The sequence below is a fragment of the Astyanax mexicanus genome, chromosome 2, assembly GCF_023375975.1.
Source record: "Astyanax mexicanus isolate ESR-SI-001 chromosome 2, AstMex3_surface, whole genome shotgun sequence".
NCBI lineage: Eukaryota > Metazoa > Chordata > Actinopteri > Characiformes > Acestrorhamphidae > Astyanax > Astyanax mexicanus.
This window is the reverse complement of record NC_064409.1, coordinates 18,518,542-18,532,430: the sequence shown is the minus strand read 5'-3', so window position 1 is coordinate 18,532,430 and position 13,889 is coordinate 18,518,542. Positions and strand designations below refer to the sequence as shown.

Here is a 13,889-nt window from a genome sequence, read left to right as displayed (position 1 = left end):
AAGTTCTGGCAAAAAGGCTTAAAGGCAACAAGTGAAGGTAATATCCATAGGTAGTATCCATCACAAACCCCTAACCTCAGTCCCACACTAAGACACACTATGGGCAGAATAAAAAACAAACATGTGTGAGCAAGGAGGTCCTAACATGAGTTAACGCCAGTTCTTTCAGGAAGTATGGGGCAAGTTGAAGGCTACATAAAAGTGAAACTATTTAAAGGCAATGCTACCAAACAGGGTTTTAATTACACACCATTTTAGCCCCTCCTCTACATTTTAAGCTGGGAGAGCCTGCATGCCCTTAATTGGCTAACAGCCATCGCTTCAGATACTCTGGACCAATGCATGTTTCAATATTAGAATACTTATATCAGGTTTAAACTCTTTTTCAGCTCTTTTAACAGCCCACACAGATAGCAGTCCACCAGGAATTGTCCTGGGACTCCCAATACCCAGGCCATACCTTCTACCAAATCTAATTTTTGGTTATTTAACCAAATCAAACCATATCATACCATACCATCTCTTCTTGTGTTTATTAGATTATTTATTTTTAATATAATACTATAAGGCATATCTACTTCCAGTAGAATAAGCTGTACAAGTGGGTCATAAATAAAAACGTGCAAAAATATGTAAAGAGGTATATTTTTTATCTAATACATCTGATTAAATGATCATTTTGTTATTAAAAGTCAAACTAGAAATGTAACTATATTTGATATATCACAGGGACTCTTAAGCTTTCAAAATTTATATTTTTACTCCCATAAGATATGTCATGCCACAGAGGGTCAACGGTGTAAAAATAATTATTTCAGGGTGCCAATGGTCCAGCGGGATAAGTGTTGCAACTATGATCGGGAGACTGATTGGTTCGAATCCCGGTCATGCAGCTTGCCATCAGCTGCTGGAGCCCTGAGAGAGCACAACTTGCCTTGCTCTCTCCCCTCATCATTCCAAATGGTGATGTCAATCAGCACAAAGCAGCTATTAGCTGATCTATCGTAACTGAGTTGCTGCGCTTTCCTTCGACTGCGCTGCAATGCCACTAGGCAATGCTCCATCAGCAGCAGTTTGAAATATGTCAGAGGAGGCATGTGCTAGTCTTCACCATCCTTGTGTTTTGGCATCACTAGTGATGAGGATATAGAACTGACTAGGAGCTGAATAGGTGGGAAATTGGCCTGTTGGGAAAAAAATAGAGGACAATTTTTTTTTATGTCTCGCTATGTCTCTGCTATGTCTAGCATTGTAAGCCTGTTTGGAGCATCGGCTAAAAGTGCTGTATTTCAGAACGCGTGGCAAGAATGGCTATTCCACAAACCCTCACTACAACCCAAGTCCATTTCACACCGGATTTCTCCTTTAACTTTGCATGTACTAAACTCTGTATCTGAAAAAAGTCATATTATGGAATGCCAAACAAACCTCTCTATCTCTAAAGACCTATGAATGAGAGGAGATCACCATTTTGCTCTGTTTCACCAGTAACAGTTAAACGCTTTATTTTCCAGTCAATAAGCCCAGAACTGAGAGGGGAATCAGGGTTTTCCTGTGGTGGAGTTAATAGTAAGGAGAGACACAGCTTTCTGATGAAGACTCACATCACATCTCACTCCTGATTGGCTGCTCCTTCTCGCTCTGGCCAATCAGAGCGCGGCTTGCTGGCGGTGGGCTGCGCCAACATGGCGGCTTTCTGAGTTTACGAAGAAAAACTAAGGGTGTAAATAAACAGAGCGCAGTGTTTGGCCGCTGTTTATTAAGTTTTGCCCGTGCGGTGTGGATGAGCTGTCGGACAGCGGGGTGAAGATGTCGAGTGACGGCGGGAAAAAGCAGTTCTGGAAGAGAAACACAGCGAAAGTGCCTGGCAGGTGAGTGACGTGTTCATGCTAACTAGCTCTTTAGCCTGGCTAGCTTCAGCCTGTTTACTGCAGTATCTGTCAGTTCTGGGGATATTTATCAATATAATCCCATTTATTCTCATTATCAACTGATAACTGTGAACAGGGAGCAGCTCTGGTGCAGTGTTTTGGCCTGACACTCTTTATATTTATCCATATCTGAAGCTAGCTGAGCTGCTAATATGACTAGTTAGTTAGCCTATGTCCAACTGGCCACATCACTGAGAGATATATCTGTACAGTGATTATATGATTAATAATAGGGTTATTAATGTTTTCTCTATATGTTACGCAGTGTTTGGGTTGTGTGTCTGTAGTGTTGTGTGTTGTATATAGTTGGCATGTACTGTGGCAGAGTGTGTTTATGTACAGTCTCAGTTCCTGGTGGTGGCCAGCAGACCTGAAAGGCCTGTTTTGGATACAAACTTAAATAGTACAGTACTGGAGTACAGGTTTCATTTATTAACACTGTACAGTAGTGAAGTACAGATTAAATGTATTAAACATGTACAGTACTGGAGTACATGTTTCATTTATTAACATTTGTACGGTACTGCAGTAAAAGTTTCATTTGTTAACACTGTAAAGTTCTGGAGTACAGGTTTCATTTAATAACACTGTACAGTAATGGAGTACAGGTTTCATATATTAACACTGTACAGTTCTGGAGTACAGGTTTTATTTATTAACCCTGTACAGTAATGGGGTACAGGTTTAATTTATTAACACTGTACACTACTGGAGTAAAAGTTTCATTTGTTAACACTGTACAGTACTGGAGTACAGGTTTCATTTATTAACACAGTACAGTTCTAGAGTAAAGGTTTCATTTATTAACACTGTACATTACTGGAGTAAAGGTTTGATTTGTTAACACTGTACAGTACTGGAGTACAGGTTTCATTTATTAACACCGCACAGTACTGACTTTTTTTGATAACACTGTATAGTACTGACTTAATTAATTAACATTGTACAGTACTGACTTTATTATCACTGTACAACACTAACTTCATTTATTAACCCTGTACAGTGCTGGCATACAGATTTATTTTATTAACACTCTACAGTACTGGAGTACATGCTTTATTTATTAACACTACAGTACTGGAGTACAAGCTTTATTTATTAACACTACAGTTCTGGAGTACAGGTTTCATTTATTAACACTGTGCAGTACTGACTGTATTAACACCGTACAGTACTGACTTCATTTATTAACACTGTACAGCACTGACTTCATTTATTAACACTGTACAGCACAGACTTTATTTATTAACACTGTACAGTACTGACTTTATTTATTAACACTGTACAGTACTGACTTTATTTATTAACACTGTGCAGTACTGAAGAACAGATTTCATTTATTAACACTGTACAGTAGTGGAGTATAGATTAAATTTATTAACCCTGTACAGTGCTGGAGTACTGGTTTCATTTATTAACACTGTACAGTAGTGGAGTACTGGTTTCATTTATTAACACTGTACAGCACAGACTTTATTTATTAACACTGTACAGTACTGACTTTATTTATTAACACTGTGCAGTACTGAAGAACAGATTTCATTTATTAACACTGTACAGTAGTGGAGTATAGATTAAATTTATTAACCCTGTACAGTAGTGGAGTACTGGTTTCATTTATTAACGCTGTACAGTATTGGAGTATAGATTAAATTTATTAACCCTGTACAGTACTGGAGTACTGATTTCATTTATTAACACTGTACAGTAGTGGAGTATAGATTACATTTATTAACCCTGTACAGTACTGGAGTACTGGTTTCATTTATTAACGCTGTACAGTAGTGGAGTACATATTTAATTTATTAACATTGTACAGTACTGGAGTACAGGTTTATTTATTAACACTATACAGTACTGGAGTACAGGTTCCATTTATTAACACTGTACAGTACTGACTTCATTTATTAACACTGTGCAGTACTGACCTCATTTATTAACACTGTACAGTACTGACTTCATTTATTAACACTGTGCAGTACTGACCTCATTTATTAACACTGTACAGTACTGAAGTACAGGTTTCATTTATTAACACTGTACAGTACTGACTTTATTTATTAACACTGTACAGCACTAAAGTACATGTTTCATTTATTAACTCTGTACAGTACTGACTTATTTATTAATACTGAAGTGCAGATTTCATTTATTAACACTGTACAGTACTGGAGTATTAATGCTGTACAGTAGTGGAGTACAGATTTCATTAATTAACACTGTACAGTAGTGGAGTACAGATTTCATTAATTAACACTGTACAGTAGTGGAGTACAGATTTCATTAATTAACACGGTACAGTAGTGGAGTACAGACTAACGTTATTAACCCTGTACAGTAATGGAGTACTGGTTTCATTTATTAACACTGTACAGCACTGACTTCATTTATTAAGACTGTACAGTATTGACTTCATTTATTAACACTGTACAGCACTGAATTCATTTTTTAACACTGACTTCATTAATGCTTGAATATTCTAATCCTGTTCATATTTTCTTCTTTACAGTATACAACATGTTTATGGAGCCCAGCATCCTCCATTTGACCCGCTTCTGCATGCTAAGTGAGTTTATATTCATTCAAATCATTTTATATACATACAGTTTTCCTAGACAGGGATTAAGCCTAGTCCTGGACTATACAACATTTAAATAGAGTTTGTTTTTATTTAAAACAAAATGATAAAATACATCTAACCTTATGACTAGTTTTTATCCCTTAATGACTGTAGACTGTTGGTTCGAATCCTGGTCCTTCAGCTTGCCATCAGCTGCTGGAACCCTGAGAGAGCACAATTTGCCTTGCTCTTTCCCCTCATCACTCCAAATGGTGATGTCAATCAGCACAAAGCAGCTATGAGCTGATCTATCAGAACCGAGTCGCTGCGATTTCCTTCGAGAGCGCTGTGAAGCTACTCGGCAATGCTGCATCAGCAGCAATTTGAAATATGTCAGAGGAGGCATGTGCTAGTCTTCACCCACCTTGTGTTTTGGCATCACTAGTGATGAGGATATACAACTGACTAGCAGCTAGACCCTGTATGTATTTTATAGAAATAACTGTTTCATTTCAGACCACCTCCTAAAGTCGTTTGGAGTGATCAGATTTGTATTTTATTAAATGCATCTCAGGTCAACTCTTGAGGTGGTTTGAGTGATCAGATTTTGATCAGTTTTAAATGTGTTTTGTGTGCGTTTACACTGTCTGGTGACATTTTGATACAGTTTGATTTTATTCAGATACAGTTTGGCTTTGTTCAAATGTGCCTACACAAGATACATAAATTGACCAGGCATAATTATTTTTACTATGGACATTTGAGTAGTTTTTTTAATTTAGGTTTGTTTTCCTGAACTTTTTAAATGGTGTGTGTTTATTTGAGTGGTCTAACTGGTAAGTGTCTGGATTTACATATTGGTTGTAATAAACTTTAAAAGTGTTAAATGAACGTAGTGTTTTCAGTGCACTGTCTGATCAATGCTGCAAATTAAACACATTGATTATGTTGGGAACAGACACAATAGCTCAGATGTGAAAAGTAAAAAAAGAATTTAGGTCAAAAATACAAAAAAATGTTCTTTTAATTAACGTTTTCTTGCTTAGTAAGAGGAAGAGCGGCAGAACGCTCCTCAGAGACGTGTTTTTCATTTTCTAGTTAAGGTGTAATTTTTTGCCAATTGTCTGAGAAGGTTTTTGGGAGGATAACGAATATAATTAGTGTATTGTCATGTAAATGTGGCTCTTGAATTGAAGGAAAGGGGAACCGGTTTTCCGCTCGGGGAGAGCGCTGTTCCGAGGTCCTAATGAGATTTTCAGTCTGATACTTGTGGAGGTTTTAAAAGTGTTTTTTCTCAGTATTTTGGGATGAGGTACACAGGTGGAGATTTTGATGGACTTGGCCTAGTTCCTGCCTATTTTTACTTGTTTTTAGGTCTAACCTTGCAGAGTAATTTGTGTGTGTTGTTTGTTTCTCTTTTCTATCTGTTTAGGACTAGAAATGAGAAAAGATAAACTTGTGATTTAACCTTCTGTATTTTATGTAAAAATAAGGTGCACCGTATTATAAGGCACACTATTAGTGAACATCTATTTTCTGGTTTATTTTTTTTTAAATACATACGGCACTCTAGATTACAAGGTGCATTGTAAGATGTAATAGTAAGGAACAAGGGTGTCAATGTGTTTCCCTTCTAATTCAGCTGGTCTCATTCCATTCTTTAAATAAAAAAAAGTCAAATGAGCACTGGATGTTAATCCACACAGATTTTTCTCCTGAAAACTGCTTATTTGGGTGAAAAGTGCTTCTGTTTATTTAGAGTAAGCCTAGATTTCCAATATTTTAGCACGTTTAGCAGCAGTGCTAGCCACGGTTAGCAGCGCATGGCATTAGTAAACACTGCAAGACTGGGTAATTCTCTGACACTCAAATTTCAGAATGTGTCCACACAGCCGACAGGTTTCCTGCATTTGTAAAAAAGTGCCTCAATCCATGCTTTAATTCAGTGCATTTTAATAGCGTTCTCAGAAATGTCATTGTACGTCATAATTTATTATGTTTTTTTTTTTTTTTATTAGTTGGCTAAAAATCTGGAGGATTTTATCCTCAAATAATGTCTATGCTGATGTTTGTGTAAATCTTTAATTAAACATAAACCAAGTTATTAAATTGGTTTAATTAAAGCAGCAATCATTGAGATTTTTCTTTTGAATCAAATGGAGTAATGGGGAAATGGCAAAATATTATAATAAATGGCATCCCTGTGCTTCTGCTACCATTCCTGCAAAGCCACATTTATTAATTCTGAAAATAGAGTTTTTCCTGAGACTTTTTTTTCTGACTATAAGAGCTTCTGCTGGTTGAATGAGCAACCATGACATGCTAATGGTGCTGATACAAGAGCTACTGCAAACATGGAGATATTAGACAAAGTCGTCATCTGCTCATTCATGCATCATTAAGCCAAAAATTAATACAAAATTAGAACTATAATAGCACACCAGAATCTTCACTACAATCACCAGGTTCATCCACTCTGAAAAGAGACTGCATCTCAATGCATTTTTAAAAGAATTTTGTTACATGCTTATGGACTGTTACTTTAAATAATTAATAAAATGACAAATTAAGTATGAAAATAAAATGTTAAATTCTGTAAATAATTAACATTCTTATTTTTAGAAGTAGCAGCTTTAGCTCCTTTTTTATACATCTCTGTCTTAACATCTTCCCAGTGTAATTCCTCAGTATAGCTTTTGATGTAAGTATTGAGTTTTGAATCTTTGCCTCAGGTAAAAGCATGTTTGACTTGCTGTCAACCAAATCATGTAACAGTCTCCCGCTTCCTCCCCCTCAGTTTGATCAAAGCTGGGAACAAGCCCCCCTCGACGAGCACGCCAGGCAAGCCCAAGAAAGCCACCACCTTCCAGGAGTTCGAGAGCATCACCAGCGATGCCTGGGACGTCGGAGACGACGACGACGAGCTCCTAGCCATGGCCGCCCAGAACCTGAACATCGAGGTGGTGATGGAGACGGCCAACAAGGTGATCGAGAACCACAGCAAGCTCCAGGAGCGACGACAGCTGCAGCAGGACGAGGTGTTCGAGCCTGAGGAGAAAGAGGAAGAGGAGGGGGGGCACGAGGAGGAGGAAGAGGAGCAGGAGGAAGAGGAGGAGGCGGCCGGGACGACAGCAGAGCTTTCCTTCAGCTCGGAGCGCCTCCCCCACAGCGACAGCAGGCTGGTGAAGTCCCACAGTGAAGCACCCATTGGATCTCCAAAGGGTCAGTATACATTAGTTTACTCATTAGCGTGTGCTCATGTTAAAGTTGTGCAATATAACAATGTTTATCATTTTGGGATACATTTTCTCGTCATATTAAGAATGTTATTAGTGCTTAAAGAGACTTTAAGACTTTACTATACAGCACCAGTCAGAAGTTATATACTATACTAGTCATCCTAACTATTAAGGAAAAACGCTCAATTATTTATTAAACAGAGTTCGTACGTGTGCTTGAGATCCTGGAAAATACTTTCATTTTAACGTTCTGTTTTACAGGCTTGGAAAGTGCTGGAGTTTTGGAAAAAGTGCTTGAAAATACTTGAAATTCTAACTGCATTTACTTTAAAATAAACAACTATCTGACTAAATAGGTTTGCTTAAAGAAACAATTGCAGAGCGTAAAAGAAAAAAAAAAAGCTTTAACTTCTTCTCCTTCTGCTGTTACCAAAAACAATATTGGTTGACATAAACAAAATACCATCTATTTGTAGTGTGACAAAAAGAAAATCAATAATTTTGAGTTTATGTATGTGTAAATGCTCTCAACTCATCCCTGAAATTTACCTACTACAGTAACTCAATCAGCTCAATTAAATGAATAGGGTAAACATACAGTGAAAAACATTGGTATTTAAATTGTGTAAAACCAGAGACTGTAAAAAAAGATGGACGCCGTGTCTCCGTTCCCATTCATTCAATGAAAATGAAGCCAAAATCTTCCGCCGATCCTGACACCCGATTCTGCGCAGTAGAGACCAGAGGAGGGAGAAAGACTGTGGATAGCAACCTACTCATTTAAATAACCCCGCCCCTGAGGGCTGCCTCGCGGTCACAGACTGCAGAGCGGGGCGGAGCGGAGCTGACGGTCTGTTATTGGTCCCGCCCATAAGCAGCCCTTTTACCATAACCACACCTTTTTTGAATAGAGCTGAATAACATTTTAAAAACCGAATTCTGTGGGGATATAAAAATTTGACAATATAATCAGAGGTTACACTAGCGGTTGTATTTAAATAATGGAGGTAGAATTACAGTATATTAGAAAAAATCGTGATTGAATGTTGTCTGTTTTGCCATTGAAACCTATGGGGATGGGTGGAGTTACACAGCTTTCTGCAGCCGAACAGCAGGGGGCGCCCGACCTGTGGTGGCTTCACTTTTGAGAGACGATGCTCTGTCCAGCTATATACAGTTTATGTGTAAAACTGACACCAATAAATCCAAAATTCCTGCTATTTACTTACTTAGAAGTATTTTTTTCTCAGTAGCATAGTCGCTGTGAAGTGTGGAGAATAGTTTTGCGATATATTGATTATCGCTGAATCGCAGTTTTGAGATATAACCTTTATCATTAATTCACCACAACTGAAAGGTGCTGGAAAAACTTGAAAATGGGCCTTAAAAAGCTTGAAAAGTTGAAAAAAGCTTTGTTGAACTTTAGGAGGCAAAAAATATAAATCAGGAGTTAACTACTTGTGTTTTTTGCCTCTTAATGTGTTTGAGAGCATCAGTTGTAAAGTTGTGAAGAGGTAGAGTTGGTATACAGTGACTAGCCCTATTTGAGTAATGTTCTAATCCTTATCACGACAAGAACTGCTCAACTAAGAAAAAAAAAAACACTTTAATAAATGAAGGTCTGTCAATCTGAAAAATTTCAAGAACAATGAAAGTATCCTTAAGTGACCATAAAAACGTCAAAAATGTTGGAACTGGATCTCATCAGGACCACCTTAGGAAAGGAAGCGCAAGACTTACAGTACCTCTGTTGTACAGGATGCGTTCATCTGCAGACTTTTCTTAAATAAACACATGCTAGGGCTAAGTTATCTCATCTGATATTACTATCCTATACCTTTATAGCTGGTATCATTCAGTCAGAAAACAGACAGTTTGTGAAGAGGAAGTAAATTAAGACCAAGCTTGATAAGTGATTATGAATACTTTATTTCATTTAATTAATTAAGTAGAGAGTAAAAATTACCATTAACCTGCAGTTTTATCAATTATTCCTGCCTTGCTTCTAAATAGCAGTGCTCTGATAGGCTGTGCAGTTTCTTGGCAGTCATAATGGGATTTTGCTTTGCCTTTTTTTTACCAGCATAAGAAATCTATTCACATGTTTTCATGGCTTTTCAAGTCTCTTCTTGACTTCCACAGTTCCCCTGAACTGCTTTTTCTTATTAGCATTCCATGCATTACAACAGTGCTATGGAGTATATTCCTTATATTGCTTCATTTGTTATGAAGTTAGCATTATATTTCAAGTGGCCATTTGAGTCTCTTTATCGTAGATCATGTCCCTGCACACTCTGTATCATGTGTTTGTTATAACAGTCAGAAAACAGCAGATCTTTTCTGTACACACGCTCAGTCTGCTGTGTGAGTGTGTTGTCGATAGAGATGCCGTCTGAAGCTCAGACACTTATCTGCCTGCAGTGGGGACTAGGTGGGCAGTGATGCTGTCGGCTCCTGCTGTGCTCTCGCACTCATCCCCCTCACCCCCTGTCTGTACCTGCAGCAGCTGATTCCAGTGTTGCGTTACAGCTGGGTCTGTCTATCTCCTCTGTTTGGGGACGGATCACTGTGATAATGGAGTTCCTGTCTTTTTGTTCTGTTCTCGATAGGCACGCTGGCGTTTTCATGCACAGTCAACAGTGATTGGAGTTGTAGACACACTTGTTTTTTTTCTCCCCTCAGTGTCCTTCATGCAGACTTGATGACCATGATAAAATTTGATCATGTTATATACTGTATCTAAGAGTATATAATGTCTTGCTTTCACTTTAGTGTTGCTTTAGGCCTTGTATGTAATCTCGTTCTAAACACAAAGCCACAAAAATGCTACATATTCTAAAATTTGCATCTGGTGTTTTCAGTTTCTGTTCTGATTAAGAAAATAGCAACCCAACATGCTGAAAGTTGTCAGTTGGAAGAACGTAATCCTTAATTCTGATCTTGGGTTGGCATCTTTCCATTTTGTCAAAGCAAGATGAGGGCAGTGTCCCAATTGTTACCGTAAATTAAACTTCATAGATATGTAGATAAGTGCTATTTTTGCCTTTTGTCCAATGATTCTGTGATGACTCTGAACACACTGTAATCCTGACCAGGATAAAGTGAATGAGAAAACTGATTGATGGATAAATGGATGGATGGATAGGTGCATAGAAGGATCCATGGAAAATGGATGTGTCTATGGTTTAAAAAATAGAATAGATAGTATTCAAAGATAGATGAAAGGATGGATCCATAAATGCAGTCATGTAGGAGTGGATGGACTGATTAGTAGATTGGTTCAAATATATGAATTACTTATAATATGGTGTAATGTATGTATGGATCTATGAATAAATCAGTTATTGGATGCATGGATGGATAGACAAATAGATATAGGTATAGATGTATTTGTAGATGGATCCATAGATTACTAAATGGATCCATTGTTTAATGAATGGACCAATAGAAAGATGGATTTATGGATTTATTGTTATCCTTTGGATTCATGGATGGGTGAATAAATAGACTGATGCATGAATGGCTGGTTCTATGTTTGCACGGATGTATTCATAGAGGATGGATCCATTCATTGTTAAATAGATCTGTGGATAGATGGATGGACTAATCCATGAATGGATCGATGGATGGAGGATGAATGGATCCATGGATTGAGAATGGATGCATCCGTTCATTGTTGGATAGACCTGTAAATGGATGAATGGATGGCCATATCAAAGGATGGCTGGATCCATAGATGGATGGATGGATGGGTCAATGGATAGAGAGCTATATGTGTGTAATATCGGATATCCGCAATGGCTTAGATTTCCAACATCCATGTATCCATAAAAAGAAACAAAGAAGGTTGGATAAATAGAATGATTAATAGATAAATAGGTTTTAGCCAAGTATTTCATTTTGTTGGGTTTTAATAAAAATAATAATAATTTCAGCGCATCCCAGTGAATGGGTTTGCACTATTCACACTTCTTATGCTATCTCCAGCTATATCATATAGTGTACTTGGTATTTTCCCTACAGCTGTGTACATGAATATGTAATGAATATACTTGCGCTACAGCTCTACTGCGAAGTTGTCTGCAAGCAAATAAATTTGTATTTATGGCATCATATATTCTATGAAATTAAATGGTAGTTTATAAGGGCACAAACAAGCATGCCTTCCAGAGGATGTGGTTAGACCTAACATTAACCATTCTGATTGATTAAGTATTATTTTGTGCCACAAAGCGGTTTATTTACAGTCTCTCAGTGATATTATTATTATTTTTTCTGTTTATAGAAACACTCATTTTTTAAGTGGCTTTTCAATTTGGCTCTTGAGCAGAACATCCCCAGTTCATTAGAACAGAACGATATGCAATTTATTCATCTGAGCTCATGTGATTTGTTATCAAAGCCACTTACACTGCTGCACTGGAAAGTGTGATTGAGCAGTCAGCTTTCATCAACTTTCATACACGGGAATAAAATGGTTACTTTTGCATTTATTTTTTAGACAAAATAAAGAAGAGAGCAGTGTTTTGAAAACACAATAAGGGGATTGGAGGTTTGAGTGGGAGTAGAAGTGCACCAAATATTGAAAAATTAACATTATTTGGCCAAAAATGACCAAAAAAAGCTTTGAATAATTTGTATCAAACAATGACATGCTTTGTTGTTTTGTCTACTGGGATTATAATTGTTCAGTGTTCCTTAAATGTTTTTATTGTATTTTTAAATAGTTTTTTCTTTGTAAAGCAACACCAAAATTCAATTAGGCTTTGAACTTTAGACGAGAACCAAATATTTGTCTGAAAATGGGGCAAAAAAAATTCAGTGTTCGAACAAATAAGTGAACAACAGTGATTGCAGGCCCACAATCCCCTCTTTACCACTTCTTTAAAACTGGAATTTTTAAATCTGAATGATATGACCTGTACAGGGCATGGATAGTAACATTATCTTAGCTAAGTTATCCTTAAGAATTTGTTTGTTTACCATATAAGAGTGACTGTCTTTCTTTTGGTAAATTTCACTTACATATGACTGAAGTAGCACTACTGAAGTCAATTTATGGTTAGAATAGCACTACTGACGTCACATTCAGAATACAATTACACAGAGGTACCTTTGTGACTTAAATTGCACTGCTGGGTAGCTAAATAAATGTTTTTTACTAGAATGGCACAAAATAAATTATTGAAACTAAACTAAATGCATGATTTAGAATAAAGCAACTGAGGTACATTTTTCATTATATAATTGATAGAATATGACTGAAGTAAATTCATTATTAGATTAGCCCTGCTGAGGTAAATGAATGATTAGAACAGCACTGCTATGTACAATTGATGATTTGAATAGCACTGCTAAGGTAAATGTATTGTTAGAATAGCGCTGCTGAGGTTAATGTATGATTAGAACAGCTCTGCCGTGGTACATTCATGATTAGAATAGCACTGCTGAGGTAAATGTATGATTTAGAATAGTGTTGCTGTGTTAAATGTGTGATTTAGAATAGCACTGCTGAGGTGAAGTCATGATTAAAATAGCACCGCTGCAGTAAAATCATGATTTAAATTAGCTCTAAACAAGTAAATTTATGATAAAATAACACTTCTGAAGTAAATTTATGATGGAATAGCAGTGATGAAGTAAATTCATTATAGAATAGCACTGGTGAGGTAAATGTATTGTGCTTTGTTGGTATGCCTGCTATTACAAAATATCATCCAATAAATTGAAGTAGTGATTGCTTTTTCTTTAAAAAGCTAGACTAAAATACACTTACGTTATTTAATTTATTTAGTGGTGAAAAAGTGACAAATTTAATTAAAAACTGTGTTTGGTATTCACAAAATGTTTCATTTTGTTTGGCTTCAGTTTTGGACAAAAATGTTTCTTTTCCTCTCTCTTCCTGTCTCTCCCTCTTTTCCTCTTTCTCTGTCCCTTTCTCTCTCTCTCTCTCCCTTTCTTTCTTTCTCTCTTTTCCTTTCTTTCTCTCTCTTTTCCTTTCTCTCTCTTTTTCTTTCTCTCAGTCTGTCTCTGTCCCTTTCTTTCTCTCTCTCTTTCCCTTTCTTTCTCTCTCTTTTCCTCTCTCTCTCTCTCTCTCTCTCTCTCTCTGTCCCTTTCTTTCTCTTTCTCTCTCTCTGTCCCTTTCTCTCTCTCTCTCTC

The 13,889-nt window shown here is 36.9% G+C and overlaps 1 protein-coding gene across 3 annotated transcripts in view; it reads left to right on the top strand.

The window, feature by feature from the left end:
* Nucleotides 1-1,641: 1,641 nt before the first annotated feature.
* The window catches only part of tbc1d22a (TBC1 domain family, member 22a), a 261,181-nt gene continuing 248,933 nt past the window's right edge, over nucleotides 1,642-13,889 (top strand). For 2 of the 3 annotated variants that reach the window (XM_049473643.1, XM_049473641.1), the window contains exons 1-3: nucleotides 1,642-1,871; nucleotides 4,441-4,497; nucleotides 7,289-7,713. In XM_049473643.1, coding sequence (XP_049329600.1) covers nucleotides 1,810-1,871; nucleotides 4,441-4,497; nucleotides 7,289-7,713 — 544 coding nt within the window. In that variant the 5' untranslated portion in view covers nucleotides 1,642-1,809. The remainder of the gene's footprint in view (nucleotides 1,872-4,440; nucleotides 4,498-7,288; nucleotides 7,714-13,889) is intronic. The other variant, XM_049473642.1, reaches the window with a different exon arrangement.